The 16191-nt window shown below is 32.2% G+C and overlaps 1 protein-coding gene across 1 annotated transcript in view; it reads right to left on the bottom strand.

Moving 5' to 3' along the window:
• LOC113395557 (nuclear pore complex protein Nup88) overlaps positions 1-15384 on the bottom strand; it is a 99756-nt gene extending 84372 nt beyond the window's left edge. Inside the window, exon 1 of the mRNA XM_064218367.1 lies at positions 15107-15384. Within this exon, the coding sequence (XP_064074437.1) occupies positions 15107-15316 (210 nt within the window). The 5' untranslated portion in view covers positions 15317-15384. The remainder of the gene's footprint in view (positions 1-15106) is intronic.
• Positions 15385-16191: the final 807 nt, after the last annotated feature.

The following is a 16191-nucleotide window of genomic DNA, read 5'->3' as shown; positions in this document are numbered from 1 at the left end:
AGTGGCTTAAAAAGAGAAAGGAAAAACTGCGATCGTGGGAAGAAATAACCGCGAGGCGATGACGTCCGAAGACAGATTCGGGCGGTCTCGCGCGACAGATACGAATGGTATCGTATGGCGGTAATAGGAACTGGCGCGGTCACGCTAAATGACCGGCATCCGGACGTAGACAAAAGGGAATCCGCCGTAATAAAGCAGGATTGATGAAAAAGCGCTAAGCCACGCCGATATAGCGCTGGCGAATCTGACATAAGATGTCAGCGAGTTTGGAATGAAGCGATAGCGAATAAGGAGACCCTGGTCTCTTACGATTATTTTACTGATACCGATTAGGTATGCTCCGCTTGCATGTAGAGAAAACGTTTTTGGGCAATGGTATACGCATATATACTAAAATACCGGAAAATATAATCAATTTAAAATAATACTCTTTGTATAAGGACGCCTGGATTTAAGCTCGTATTCCCACAGAGGACTGATTAAGAACAATAATTAAGAATACTAACATCAGTTACTTCTCACAGTAGGCTACTTTCCGAAATAGTGGATAGTGGATTTAAAATATTGATGATGTAAAATTGCTTTAGTGTTAATTTTCTTGAATTTGATTTGTGACACGAAGATCTTGATGTTTAATCAGATCCTGAAAAATAATACCATCGATCTATTACAAAAACCCGTAATACGTAATATTGTAAAGTTCTCAATTCAGTTTATTTACTTTTGGGTCATTACTTTTTTTTTTTTCTCAAAACTATTTATATTTATAGACAATATTAGTAAATATAGTGATGTATTCAGTAATTAGATTTTAGATAAATTTGTTATTTATTATACAAGATTTAACCTGTTTTTATTTAACAATAATAATAGCCTTTCGTTCACTTGGACCAATCACCGAGATGTCTTCCGAGCGGCTTTAATACAAAGCTATTGCTATTACCGAGATCGCAACGAGCTCGACCATCGAACGGCGGCTTTGCTGGACTCACTTTACCGGGATTTCGGATATGACGTAAAGCACTCGCTTAGCCATCCCCCCGTCTCCCTCTGACCGAGTTTTTCTCCTATTTATTAACTTAGGTCTACATTCCGCCTGGATTTATCGGAGATAAGATTTATCAGTCTTTATATTAAACATTTTTTTTGGATTATGTTTAACGAGAATTTATTGACATTTTGGAAGAATATTTTTATTTTCGAAAATAATGTTATTGTAAATCGTGAAATATCCTTATGTTATAGAATATTGGGAATTGTAGGATACTCACAATATTCTTAGTAAGATAATTGAAATATACAATGAGGTTTGAATTTGAAAACGCATACGATCACTCGTGTTCGTAGTGCAGGTTACGGATGGTAGAAATGTCTACGCGGTGCTACGGCTTGCTGCTCCCGGTCACCGATAGAATAATAGAGAAAATGTTTGAGCAATTGATTATTATAGTTTTTATGTAATGTTTGAAAATTTGTGGATAAAAAACGGCCAATTCTACAATCCGCAACAAAAATCATTTTTGAAATATAGTGTTCGGGCTTTAATATGCTTAATCCACGTTACAAATCTCAGGCACTATTAGTTCGAGATTAAATTGTAGCCGAAGTGTAATCTATAATAGGCTACAAATTTACAATTTGGATTTGAATAAAGTAGTTACTATTGAAACACAGTAAATAAATAATGTTAATGAATATGTTACTTTTGGGCAATTTCTTTAAACCTATATCTCATCTCTGTCACACCCAAAGAAGGGTAACTAAGAGAATTTCCAACACAATATTAACATAAAATCCGAAGGCACACGTGTCGGTCGCCCATAAATTACTCATTTATAAGCATCACAAAAACCAGTCCGTACAATATTTACCATTGAACCAAAAACCGCTTCTTGCCGTTTCCTTTGTTGAATATGAAATAAAACATAACGCCCGGAGGGACACCTGCCAACCATAGGGTCACAGTAACATATATTAATAACACGTTAATTTATTAACAAGTACTGTTTATCCAGGGATTAACTGAGAATAGTTTTAGTTGAACAACAAAGGGCCCAAAGGGTTCAAAGCGAATTTCTTGCCGACATATTTACCTTAGGTGGAGGTGATAGTAATTTTACGCGAGAAAGGTCAGAGTTTTGCTTTTGAACAAACAATGTTCTCGGTGAGGCACGGCGACGAAGTGACCCTCGCATTAAACGTAAGGAGGTACACTATTATAAACTTTAACGACTGTTTAATAGAGATTAATTATGGATATACCTTTTTATATGGACTGTACTGAGTCTGGTGACATTGGGTGGGTTAGAATTAACAAACTATAACTAATAATTTGCAAACATTAGATTAATGATAAATTATAGTTGTTGTATTTAATTTAATTGTTAAATTTTATATTATAAAATATTTGTTATCTTTCAGAGGGTCATGAAATATTATTTTTAAAAGTCAACAATTAGGTATAGAGCAATATATATCAATTGTACGCTGTCATTTTTGGAAAATATTATCTTCGCTGAAGTACCCATCATCACTATATCTCTAGATGGCAAAAGCAAAATCAAAAATCTAGAATTATCATTAAAATTGGCTATACTATAACTATAATAAGTTAGATTACCTGCCGAAACAGAAAACATAAATAAAAGCATTTCGAGAACAGTTACAACTCCGTATCCAAAAACCAGATAAAAAAAAGTAATGAACCAACGAACATTTCAAGACTGCTCTATAGAGCATGATTTATTAACACTGGTACTAAATAAACACAATGAGTAAATAAAGAAAGGTACCAAGGAATTATAATTAAATATGCAATTCATACACGTAACACTGAGAAAGACGAATATAAAATAAGCATCGAATCCACATTTCTAACGGAACGCAAACAGTTGGAGATCACACAAAAGACGGTCCGAAACCGAAGCCATGAATCATTAATGAATCACCGGCCACATCTATTGTTCAACTATTTAACAACCACTATAGTCGGGGATCGCGTACCATGGGCGACATAGTCGATGAAGATTCTTGTTTTGTATTGAAACAGGTCAAATTTCGATGGACAATATGTTAACATTGAAAAGTGTTACATCTTAATTTGTGGCGTTCAACTCTGTTATATCCGAAAAAATGGATGGAACGATTGTTGGATCTTTTTCAAAAATATTTTAATTAGTTATTTTGTTTTTTGTCACTAATTCTCGGTACATATACATTCCAATCTTGCGATAAAACTTAACGGTACCAAACTACTTACAAAAGTCTATTGATAAGAAACAAAAGAATGATTCCATTTAATTCATTATGATTCCCATAAATTCTTAGTATTTTAGTAATTTCTTACTACTGTTATAAATTTAAAAATTCGGTATCATAAAGTTTCCGATAATTTCGAAAAGTTTTACTATAAGAATTGAACTCAGCCGTTAGTTATGTTTCTCATTGTAACAAATTCAAGTTTTACAATTGTGTAGAAAGTAATGTTGAATGAACTCTTTGTTGTAGCCACACTGGTCGAGGAGTGCAAATAAAACTATTGTAGCAACCGCCACTGAAGGTAATTAATGTGAATTATACAGGCATCGGGCGCCGAATACGAAAATACTTACCATGTATTTGAATTCAAGGGAATTAAAAAAAAAATCTAACAGAAAAACTTTTTATATATAGTTATTCAACGTATGTTTAGTTAAATATTGTTTTTTGTATCTCTAACATCATTGATTTAATATTGGAAATAAGTATAATTGATACATTATTGTTTAATGTATCACCCTTAAAGCATCCTTAATAAGTACCTAACGATAAAAACATTTCTTTCGTCTAAATTTACAATTATTTTATTAATAATATGAGTGCTACCGATAATAATAAGGCTCAATTGCAAAACCCAGTTGCTTGACGTCTTAAAAACTTTTCAAGGTAATTAAAACCGCCATAGAAATAACTTTAGAGGTACCTTACATGCATATCAAGGGAAACTTCCATAAGAACGTTCAAGGAACTCCCTTTTGCGATTCTAGCGCACGGCTTCGAAAATTTTCGACTTCCGTCACAAAAAACAAAAAGAATCAGATTTCCGAGTGGGAGCCCTCCAGTTTCCTGTGAAGTGGCGTCATAATTATCCTTTAATGATTCGTTCGGAGCCTTCATCGGTGTGGCCCTGGTATTAATATTCCATGCATTGAATGAGCGTTCACATTTAGAGCAATACTTATATTAATCGCTGCTCTTGACAATTACAAATAATTGTCCTGAGACATAATTTGGTCTGAAGGGGTAAAATAAATATTAAGAGACTATATGTATAAATATATTTGGCTAAACTAGTGTTAAAATATTTATTTTTAAAGAATATGATATTAGTTAATTAGAAATTCTAGCATTTTATATGATCCAACTTAAGCCTCTAACATAACCAGGAGAAAAAAATAAAAATTAAATTTACCAAAAAAATAATAATTTGAGGAATTATTTCGCAAATATAAAAGATAATATAAAATATTAAAAAAAATATATTAATTTCTGTAACAACCAGTTATTTTCTAATGATTTCTCCTCCAACATCCCAAGTCTGTACACAGCAAACGGAAGTGCGCTTTCGAGTCGATTGTTTCACGAGATTTTAATAACGGTGCAACGCAAAGAACAAGTCGACAGCCCATTGTTGACTTCAAGATGCCATGGAGGTTTCACTCCGAATAATTCCAATTTGATTTTATCAAGATTCATGGCCTCCGGCAACAGTCTCTGCTAGTCATCGTTATGGAAAATACATTAAGTTTTAATTGTGCCTCATTAACAATTTTATCTTAGATACCGTAAGTAAGAAATCGTTTTAAAATTTACAAACGTTTTTAGATGATACTCTTTTAAACTATACATAACATAGCATAGTATATATATTTCACGTATGTTTGAATAAATAAGTAATGGAACTGGCATAAATTCAAATTACTAAACTATTAAAATTCCTGGCATTAATGGGGGATCCTTAACCTTTAGGATCATTTAGTCCCTTTGTCCTCTAACCTGAATCTTAGTTTACTGCCAATAAATAACGTCATTACCTGTTCAAGGGACACCGTAAAGCATCTTGAGGAACAATACGCAAATGTACGATGCCGTTAAAGGTGTATAAAGTGTACCGCATATTAAACTATGATTCTTACGAGGGTTCATAAATTGATAATACAGTCGTATTAATCGAACTATAGCCTTTTAGAAAAAACAAAAATTAGACGATGAAAATTGTCCATTTTATACATTGCATTACACTTTTAACCGTGAACATATTTATTTTATAAGAAATCTTGCCAAAGCTGACTTTAGTAGGAACAAAAATACAAAAACTAGTGTTTATAAATGCTTACTGAAGATCAAATTAATTACTGTCGTTACAAGTGGAATGTTTTTTATGACAACAGTATATTTTTTCAAATACAAGTATCATTCCAAATTTAATCAGCGTGAAATGATGAGCGTTATTTTACACGAAACACACCAGAATAAATGAATTCAAAAGATATTTCTAAACTCTCTGTTCCCTTGTTCATAAAATCGCATGTTTACATAACTTTTTGTAGTTACATATATCGAAGCGAGGGAAAACAATGACGATATCTCCCAATGAAACATATTTTTTTCTTCACAGGCAGCGGGGGCAATTATCCACATCTCGGACACAACAGCGCAGACGTCCTCGACTCACAATGGCTACCACTCGAGGTCTTGCTGTAACGAATCCACTACTCTACTACCTACTATCAACCAGTCCCTTTCGCGAAACTGGAGCGAGATTGTTTGTGCGACACCCCTACCAGTTAATGATGTATGGGAGGGGGGGCGTTCATTAAATGCTGTTTGTCGACGCCCTTTTTTTAAATTTCAGCCTCTTTTCTTGGAATATATTTTCTGTGAATGCTGTTGATTAGTATACGAAGTACTACACCCCAAAGGGCATGTTGCTCAAGGTAAATCTAATTTTGTACCTTCTTGCTTATCAGGCAAATAGCGTCTGTGATTTTTTTACGCTAATGACTTGAATTACTTTCATTCAATACCTGTGATGTTATATTCACGACATTTTTTGAACAAAAAGAAACCAAAGAGGCCCGAATGATCGAGATTGTATATCTTTAAAATATATTTTATTTTTTCCTCTTATCAAAATAATATAAGGGCGACAACTACGACAACACTACACGGCTCTTATAACCTGTATCCCGTACAATTCATCACTCTCAATTGTTCGCCCCGACCCGTGCCCTGATCATTATTTAAAATATAGATGAGTGTTTTCTTTTCGATAATCGAGACCGTGATTGAGGGTTGAATACAATAGAACCTTCTTTGAAAGCGTCGCCAGTAGCTTGGGGCCCGAAGGACCAGTCTCGCTTATTTGTATTAGTAAATTGAAGGTACACTGTCCACGCTATCGAGGTCTCCGTAATATCGCTTCACGTTCCCTCTCCGGTTACATTTTTAAAAGCGGTGGGCGGAATGGGGGATCAATTAAGCTGGTCTTTGTGAACATTCTATCGGCGCGCAATGAAAAGAGTTGTGATTTTCTTTGATATGCGGAGACGCGGTTTGCCGAGTGAGAAATCAAAGGGCGCCATCGTGATGCATGACGGGTTTTATTAAGATTTAATGCCGCCAACGACACTCGGAGGCGGGAAAAGAACGAGTCTCAAGTATTCGATGTACGTATTACATGACGCCATTTTGTTTTTGTATGTACAAGTGCAGACATTAGAGTGCTAAATTCTTAATGAGCTTAACTAAATAATTTTGTTATAATATCTGTTTATGTGACGTCAGTTTACTTAGAACTCAATATATTTCGATCGCTGAATTCGTTCTCCCGTTTAAAACTGTCTTTGATATAAGCTTTCAGACATCAATGAAAGACAGGCGTCTAATTCAGGTATCTCTATTTAGTGTAATCCTAAGACTGTGAAACGCCTTTCTCAATAACAGTACAGGTTTCATGAAAACGTTACTAGCACTATCTGCGATCATCGGCTTAACATGCTCAGTTAATGAACACCCGTGGGCTTACATATTCGCTAGCCGTACGGGCTATAGCAAGGGGGTTGGGAGGCACCCATCCCATCTTAGCTTTAAGCTGGTTCACACTCGCCGTCTAGATTTATGGATCGAAATAAATTGCTTGAGAAAAATGTTGACGAAGATTATCAGGATAAAAGAATTTCTAATAAGATACTTTAATTTGATGCCGACGTTAATTTGAATATATGTAATCAAATTTGCTGCTTTATATACTTACCTAGATTACTAACATCAAAGGTTACATTAATATAATCATATATAAAATGACGTCATTCAATTCGAAATCCAAGTAATTCTCAACAACATATTGCTAGTTATCGCATTCATTCAATTTTTTTTGCAAATTTGCAATGACATGATACGACATCTTTCGTATGGTATGCGTTTCTTTTATTTCATAATAAATACAATAAATAAGTATAATACAATTTTCGTTGGCACGTATATATATGTACATAGATGAAACTTTTCAAGTACTAAAATCTCTTGTAATCTTCGCTAGCCGTTAAGACCAAGGAGAACCATGGACATGTACTCAAGGCTTTAAGGAAACCTGTTAAGTATCCACGCTTGCTAAGTAATTTATCCATCTATCGGCGAATACCCTGGGCACCTACTAATAACTTATGACGTTAGCAATGTGTAGTTAATACGGGCAGTTCCTTACAAGTTGGGATAATATATTGTCTTGGAGATAATTGTTTCTCTTCGCGTATTGTTATTAAGACGATGGTTATAAAATAATGTGTTTATATTTATAATAGGCTGGACTTTTTACTGTAGTAAATTTCCTATCCAATCAAAGACTAGGTCTAAAACATCAATTTAAAACAAAAGCTAAATTATTCTTAACACTTTTATAAAATGAATAGATAAGTAATTTATAATTAATTGAAAATATATTAGTTTAAGTAACAACATGGAAAATAAACCAAAACTCACTCAAGTTAAATATGGCTCAATTCATTCAAAATTCACGTTACAAAACCCATCGAAACTATTAACCGTATTTGATTAAATCACTAAAGTACACCTCACACCATACTATCGAGACATTATTAATTAAAATCCTCAAGGAAGCCCGCACCTGTCCCAAGGCGAAGCAATCGGGTTAGACAAAGAAAGGACCAATTCGCCTCGAGCTAGCAAATCCTTATGAGGGTAGTCCCTAATCCGGCCACGAAGGACCATGTATCGATACACAATACATATATTTGTATTAAGATCACGTGCAAAAACGTTTACATGATGCAAATCAGATAAGGGTCATTTGAAAACCACAAGTGATAGATAACCTGCAATACAATCATTGCAGTGTGGTTTTGTGAACCAAGATAGTGGTTAAAACGTGTGACTTTTTGCGTCCAATGTAATTTTTATGTGCCTAATTTGTGTTTAATAACTCATTTAATGCTGAATGAAGGACTATGTCATGAGGAAACTTGCTTGTGTCCTATGAAAGTCTGTTCCGTGTCTAACCACGGACCCGCATTGCTTCAGCGTGGTGGAATAAGCTATCAAATTAAAAGGACAGGACTTATTAACCCAGCAGTGAGACATTTAGAGACTGTTACTATTTTTTTGCTTTGATGAATTATAAAAAAAAAAAGATGTGAATTAAAAACATGATTACATTAATATTATGTTTAAAAAAAGTTAATACAATTTATAAAATTTCATAATAGAATAGGCTATTCTCCCCAAAAAATAATTGCTCAGTAATTTACCAGACTGAATTACTGTTTAAGAGATTTGTAGCACTCTATCTACATCCCCCAAATACCAAAACTAACTCACTCCTTCCAACTCGCCAATTCGCAACGCCACAATAAATAAGCCTACAATCGGAACAAATGGACAACCGGCAAATTAAACCCCACGGTGCTGCATTTCGATTCTCATACATCAGGCACATCGATCTAACACGTCTGAACAAAGGCCTTAGCGAAACGTTCGCTAACACGCGATCGTCTTACTTCCTACCAAAAAATTCAATGTCCGAATTTGGATTCACGCACTTCGAGCTTTAGGTTTAGAATTGATTGTAACATTTGACACAGGACACAGTGGCCCAATTAACACCGTTCAGATAATTGGATAATATATATATATTGTTATACATTTAAATTTTGTGTAATCTTTTCATTTGTCCTTTATCTATCAGAAGTCCAGCTATCAAATTAAAATAGATATCGCTACTGCCAAAACTGTGCTAAAGATTCATTACATTTCAACTATATTTTTATAAAATAATTCTCACATTTATTTAAATGTATTAAGTTACAGTTCGGTGTATATAAAGGTCCGCCTTAATGCGGCCCGACCGAAAACAAAACAATCCGATGCTCACCTCCTCGCGTCCGGTTCCGTACAGTAAATTTACATTCCCCACCATCTATCCCAGAAGTCCATCCGGACTGGCAATAAAACGATCTTAAGGAACGGAGGAAAACGTCTTAGCGCTCTTTGTTAAGGGAGGGCGGCGATCACTCGTTTCCGCTTTAATGACGTTAAGAGTTTAGACGTTGGTATTATTTGCGGATTATTTGGGATATAGAAACATGCTTATGAAGTCTGAGTTAGTTATTTTACATTTGTAGAAGTCTTTATTGTTGAAAGTTTAGTATTGAAAATATTATTAAGTTTATAAGATGTTATAAAGTTTGCATTCGTTATAAGAATAAAAATCTTAAAAATACTTCTAACAAAATATCGTAAAAAGTAATATATTAAAAAATATACATATATATGAGAGATATAAACCACTTATACGCCCATAACATTTTTGAATCCTTTGACATAAGAAATAATAATAATATAAGATATATTTTCTGTATTTATATTGTTTAGTGAGAATCGCCATTACCCTTAAAATTATACCAAAATCTCCTCAAGATATACGCTGAAGGGAACTGTTCGTCTGCATGTTTATAAGTTGATGCTATCTCGTAATTGTGACAATATTTGGTTTGGCCTCTTAAGGAGTCAAGGTAAATTGTGGAGCCATGAAGGCATGAACTTTAGCAGAAATCGGCTCCCTGATGGAGGCAATTTAGGTTAAATGACACAGAGTTATTTAGAGATATGGTCGTATATCTTTAGCCGAGTAAACAGCTCGAGTTGAGTTACCTTCCCTGTTTTAAATGAATGTGCAAAAAGAAAAAGAGCAAAATAAGCAAAGAATTTTCTTCAAAAAATACCGTACTACCAAACCACTAGGTTCAAATTAAAGTTTCGGAAATAATACCGGCCTATACGTCAGTTACGGTATTTTTTATTTCAGTGACACACAAATAATAGGCAATTTTTGCATAAGTATGTAAGTAACAATTCTGTAGAAAGTAATGAAGTAGACTTTGGTCACCTTATGTTGAAACCACAACATTTGTCGATCTTGTTTTTGCGGAGATGCAAATAGATAAATAATAGATAAACTATACTGTAACCTTTTTTACATATGACTAGTGACGAATCGTGCTTCTGATATCACTTCCTCCGGATTAACAATACAATTTTTAAAAATAAGGCTTGAAAAAAATGTTTAATTATTAAATTTGTAATATATGCCCGTCTATTTAAATCATTTCTCGAAGGTTGATAGTTGCTTTACTTTTTGAATTTCAATGATATTAAAGTCAATACGCAAATCTAATTTTGACGAAAATATATTAGACCGACAATCAAACAAATAAAACTTAGTCAAAATTTGTTATACGTAACAAGGAACAAGATACAAGTTTGACAATTAAACATGAAATTGAAGAAAACCCAGTTGTCGTAATGGCAAACGTTGAAAAGTTAAAGTTGAGATTAACAATTGGGTTGGTCGAGAGGTTATGTCGAGGCGAAGGGCATCTGGGCCGCTATAAATCTGTCTGGAATCACCTGACTAAGAAATAGACTAGTAAGTAAATTTATATGTTATACTATACATATACTTTTTAACTTTGCCGATTATTGAATATAAAGCCATTTTTTTAATTGCTAATATATTAATATAAATCTACGCAAGATATCATGCATGATAAAAAGGGTGCTCTTATATTTTTGATCTTCATTCATGATTAATCTAGCTATCTACGATATGATTTGAAATTTAAAATTTATTTAACTAATGTCGAGTTTTGGGTCAGTTTTTGTTAAAATATAAATTCAAAATCGATAGTAAAATAGCGGAACAAAAGTGCTCGTCTCTAACAAGAATTACGCAGTAATTCCAGTGATTCTCTACATCTTGGTTCAAGTACTGGTCACTATAAATCGCCCTATGAGAAGTAGTGATTTAATCGGTAACCTCAGAGTCCCTCAGGAAACCTATTAAATCGTATGGTCAGAGGGTAATTAATTCGGCGGTAACGTTCCAAGTGAGATTAATGGCGGGCGCAGAAATTGACCTCTTTCCAATGTCCATTGTAACATGTTCATTGTTTTGTTTCATTACGTGATTAGGGTAGAGTACTTCTGGGTTTATATTATTGGTCAGAATAAATTTCCTATTGGATCAAGATGGCCCGTTGGTGAACACGACTGCGTGTTGCACGGGCAAGCACTAAATTTTCAAGTTAAGAACATTTGTTTTTTTAAATCATCTCGTGCTTGGCGAAGGAAAACATGATCATCTGCGTAGGACTGATGAAAATCTTTCCAGAGTGGATCAGTGGAAGCCTTCCGCCTCGGAGCAAGGATATATAATAAGCTGAGATTGAGTCAAATGACCGACACCAACAATTTATACTACGCTAACTCGAAAGTGTGCGTACATTCCGCTTACAATTGTTAGCGTAATAAAAATCGATTGATTTAAAAAATTGCCTTTTATAAATTTGTAACTTCGTTAATTTTGTATAATTCTTCACGATTTCATTAATACATACAAAATAACATATTTTAAGCAACTTGGCACAAAAAAAACGATTTTCTCTAAAATTCGAGTTAGCGTAGTATAAATTGCAGGTCGAATCATGATTTTTATCATGAGGAAACTCCCGTGACATGTATAGAACACATTTCAAATCAACGAATAACATGAGATATCTGTACGGGATCCAGGCTATACTTTGGATTCATCATAGCAAATGAAAATACCATATTAAAATCAATAATATGTTTTTCTTCCTTTGAAATGAACAAAAGTTTAAGTAAATTAATTCCCAAATAGGACATTGCGCGTCTGGAAATAAATTTAAATAATATAAAGAGAACATTTTTTAAAAATATATAATTTAACCAATGGCTAAGTCACATTTCTCAATGATAATAACAACAGAATACTTTAATTTCAGTACATTAGAGGCATTATATTTTGAACTACCCTCCCCCCTCCGCGGTGGGTTCCGCTCTCATTAATATTGGATAAAACAAATATACATGTCTGGTTTACACAGGTTTTTCAATTGGTTGATTTTTATGAGCAATTATTAAAGGTCATAACGTGAAATTTAATACTTTCATATTCTTCTATATATTTTACAATAAATAGTTGTCCAATAAATAGTTATATTGTATGCAAAAAATAATTTTAAAATAAGAGATTAGTGCGTTCAATGATACAAACTCATAATAAACTTGTAATATAAATGTTAGCAATTGAAGCTATATCATAAATGGAAAGCTATCATTTGATGTTGAGAGTACAATATTCATAAAATAATATTCAACTTCAGATTTATTGCTACAGATTAAAATAATGCCATCTACAATAGTAAAATAGCTGAGAACTTATAAGTACATAAAGTTTTAAGTAACTTTAAGTCTTGACAGACTCAATGGATATTAATAAAATCTGTACTAATATTATAAACTTCTTCATGCTAAAACTGCTGAATCCATTTAGATGAAATTTTAGTGTAGTGAAAGGTTGAGTCTCAAGGATATCAGATTTTCCGAGAGGATAAAATGGAGGTGACGGTTTGTGTGCTATAGGTAAAGATGTATAAACTTCGTTAAAAATCCAGAGGTTCAGCTAATAAAATATAATAATAAGGTATATTCACACCAATAATCTAATTGTTTTTTATCCATTTTGAAGAATACCCAAGACAAACAGACTTATAAAGTTTTGTTAACCAATAAATAGCTTTATATTAACATAAAAAGGTAGGTCTTATTAAGTTATATTAAAATTTAATTGAAAGATTTTGATCTACAAATACAAATTGTTAAATATATAAAAAAAGACATGACTATTTTATAATAGTGAAAATAGAGGTATCAATTGAATTATATAAAGTACTCATTAAGTAAATATTGTACTTGATATTACACATTGAGAGTATAACACTGTTTTATTGATGGTATGAATCAGGAGCGGGATATTTGTTTCTATAACGAAACTTCTTCAATATTTTTACTTTGACAAGTTATAAATTCAAATCTTATGTTAAAAAAATATATAAATAAGGCATAGTATCTATTACACTATTTAGTAGATGATAAAAAATTGTGGAGTTCATATTTGTTGATTTTCAGATTGCTCATGCTAACAAGATTTAGTATACGTAAGGTACTGATGATAGAATAAAGGAAAAAAAACAATTAAAAGTAAATTACATTTGTTAATGAATTGAATTCCTGGTGAACATGTTATAGTATAGAGTATGACAAATGATAATTTAGAACTGACAAAGTTTGTTATAGAAATAGGATTAATAAACAAAGCATTTTAATTAATAAAAGCTGAGAGCCGAGACTGGTTTGTGAATCTGTACTAAACATGACAAACTGAAACTCAAAATTCCTTTATTCAAAATAGAAGCATTACACTTACTTATTGATGGTCAAATTAAACACTACCACCGGTTCGGAAAAAGGAACACCCTGACCTGAGAAGAACCGGCGAAAGAAACTCAGCGGGTCTTTTTTTTTTGTTAAATTAATTATTATAATTGTATATGAATAGAAACAGTCAGGAGGCGATCGTTTCATTCCCAAGGTGTGCTATCAAACATAAACTCACTAATTATATAGTAATCTTTGCACACAAGCGTTCTTTAACATAACATACATATTTTCCTTAACAATTTTTTTAAATTTGGCAACAGAAGCATTTTGAACGGTTTCTGGGATCCTGTTGTAGAAGCGTATACCTTGCCCCATAAAAGAGTTACTCATTCTAACTGACTGACACCCAATCCAAGGATGCGTCAGTGTTATGTGGTGGTAAAGGAACCCATTACGACATAGCCCAGGTATTATTATTATTAGATTCATTTATAGTATTTTTTTGTATAATGTAATTCTTTTTAAGTTTGCATAAATCTTATGTCGAGTGATATTCTGCATTTACATTCTGAATGTGCAGTAGATTAACACAATATATCACCATAGGATGACTATTTGAAAAGTGGTTTGAAGAGCCTACTAGAAGTTTGAGTCTATTATTATAAGTATAATGTCTGAAAAAGTGTATTATCTTGCTTTTTATTTAATTGAATAATAGTTAAAGTTAGTTATCATGTTCATATTTCAAATATAATATTTCTAATAAGCAAAATGTTCGGAGCAGTGTTGTACTCATAAATTAATTACTTATTAATATCTTATACAAATAAATTTGAAAGCTTTTGAGTAATATTTAGTTAAAATGATTCACTCTATTCTATTCAGTTTAGTTTATCGAGTTTTTAATTTGACATAATACATATTTTGTTTACCAAGCTACTAAATATTATTGGAATGAACTGAGAGTGACCTTTGCAATGCTTTAACAAGTTTATTTTGTAAAGATTTCAAGTGCAATATTATAGACAGTACAAAAAAATTATAACAAAGCAATTGGAATTCATGATTTGTTATCTTGATAACTTTTTAACAGAATTGGTTTAATTACTTGCATTGAGCACATATTGTCACGTACATTAGATTCGATTTTTCTTATTGCAATTTGTTTCAAAATATGATTAAATAAATAAAGTAATTTGTTATTAACACTTAACGTGCCCCTGACAGTTAACGTTACGATAACATAACCTCAAATATTACTAGTTCAAAACAAAGAACATAAATTTGATTATGTATAATTATATTTTACCTGATATGGTATTTCTTCATCGTGATCTTCCAGACGTTTCAGATTAATACAAAACAGGCAGTTTTCTATAGAATTCCAAGCATACAGAACATCGTCCTTAAGAGCAAACAAATTACGCAATTTATCACCACTATCTTCTTTCAAACTTTCTTTAAGGTCTTTAAATATTTGATGGTTTGCTAATTTCGTATCGTATAATCGACAATCCATCTTGAATTCAAAAAATTTCGATTTGTTTTGATGTTTTTAACCGCCGGTTTGCCATTTACTACTTTGGCATTTAGTAGAATCGCGCTCATTTGCGTTCCGTTTTCACAACAAGAGTTACACAAATGCAATACTTTTAAAATATTTTAATTTAAATATTATTAGAAAAATATATAATAAATATTTCAAAAATATTGTTTCAATAAATAGTAATATAAATGAATGGTTGTTTGTTATTTTATTTACACGATAAATTTATTGTTTACCAAATATAATATTATTAAATAAATAATAAATGGTCGTATTTCATTACTTTGTCATTATACATTATAATTGTACACAAATTTTATTCTTATCTCCTCGTATAGGTTCTGTAAATTTATAGTAAAATTATAATTACCCACCATTCATTTTTTTTTGTTGTCAAATATTTATAACGGCATCGGCACGGCACGGTTTGCAGTAGTTGATTATGGTTCTTGTACTGTGATGTGAAATCTATTATAAAATATCGACATTAAATTCGTCAGAAAATAAAAAGAAATCCATATTAAATTATTTGATATTATAGTCACGTAATAAAAATAAAAAAGATCACATAAATTTCGTTTGACCTTTTTAAGGTTACAGCAATTTAGCAACTTATTAAGTTAAACTAAAAAAAGTTGTTTCATTTAAGTGTTGGAATGATATTGTACTGCTTTTAAATTAAATACAACTATTTTAAATTTAGAAATAATTTGGTAAAAAATAAATTCTTCGTTATCGAAATGAACAGCGTGTTCGAGTCATTAATCAATATACATAATATTAAAATTACTCGAACATGCTGTTTTTGACTGAGTTCATTATATGTATATAATGTATACATATAACAT

This window comes from Vanessa tameamea, chromosome 21, assembly GCF_037043105.1.
Source record: "Vanessa tameamea isolate UH-Manoa-2023 chromosome 21, ilVanTame1 primary haplotype, whole genome shotgun sequence".
Lineage (NCBI taxonomy): Eukaryota > Metazoa > Arthropoda > Insecta > Lepidoptera > Nymphalidae > Vanessa > Vanessa tameamea.
Note: the sequence above shows the minus strand (reverse complement) of the source record. Positions and strands in the feature narration are given on the sequence as shown.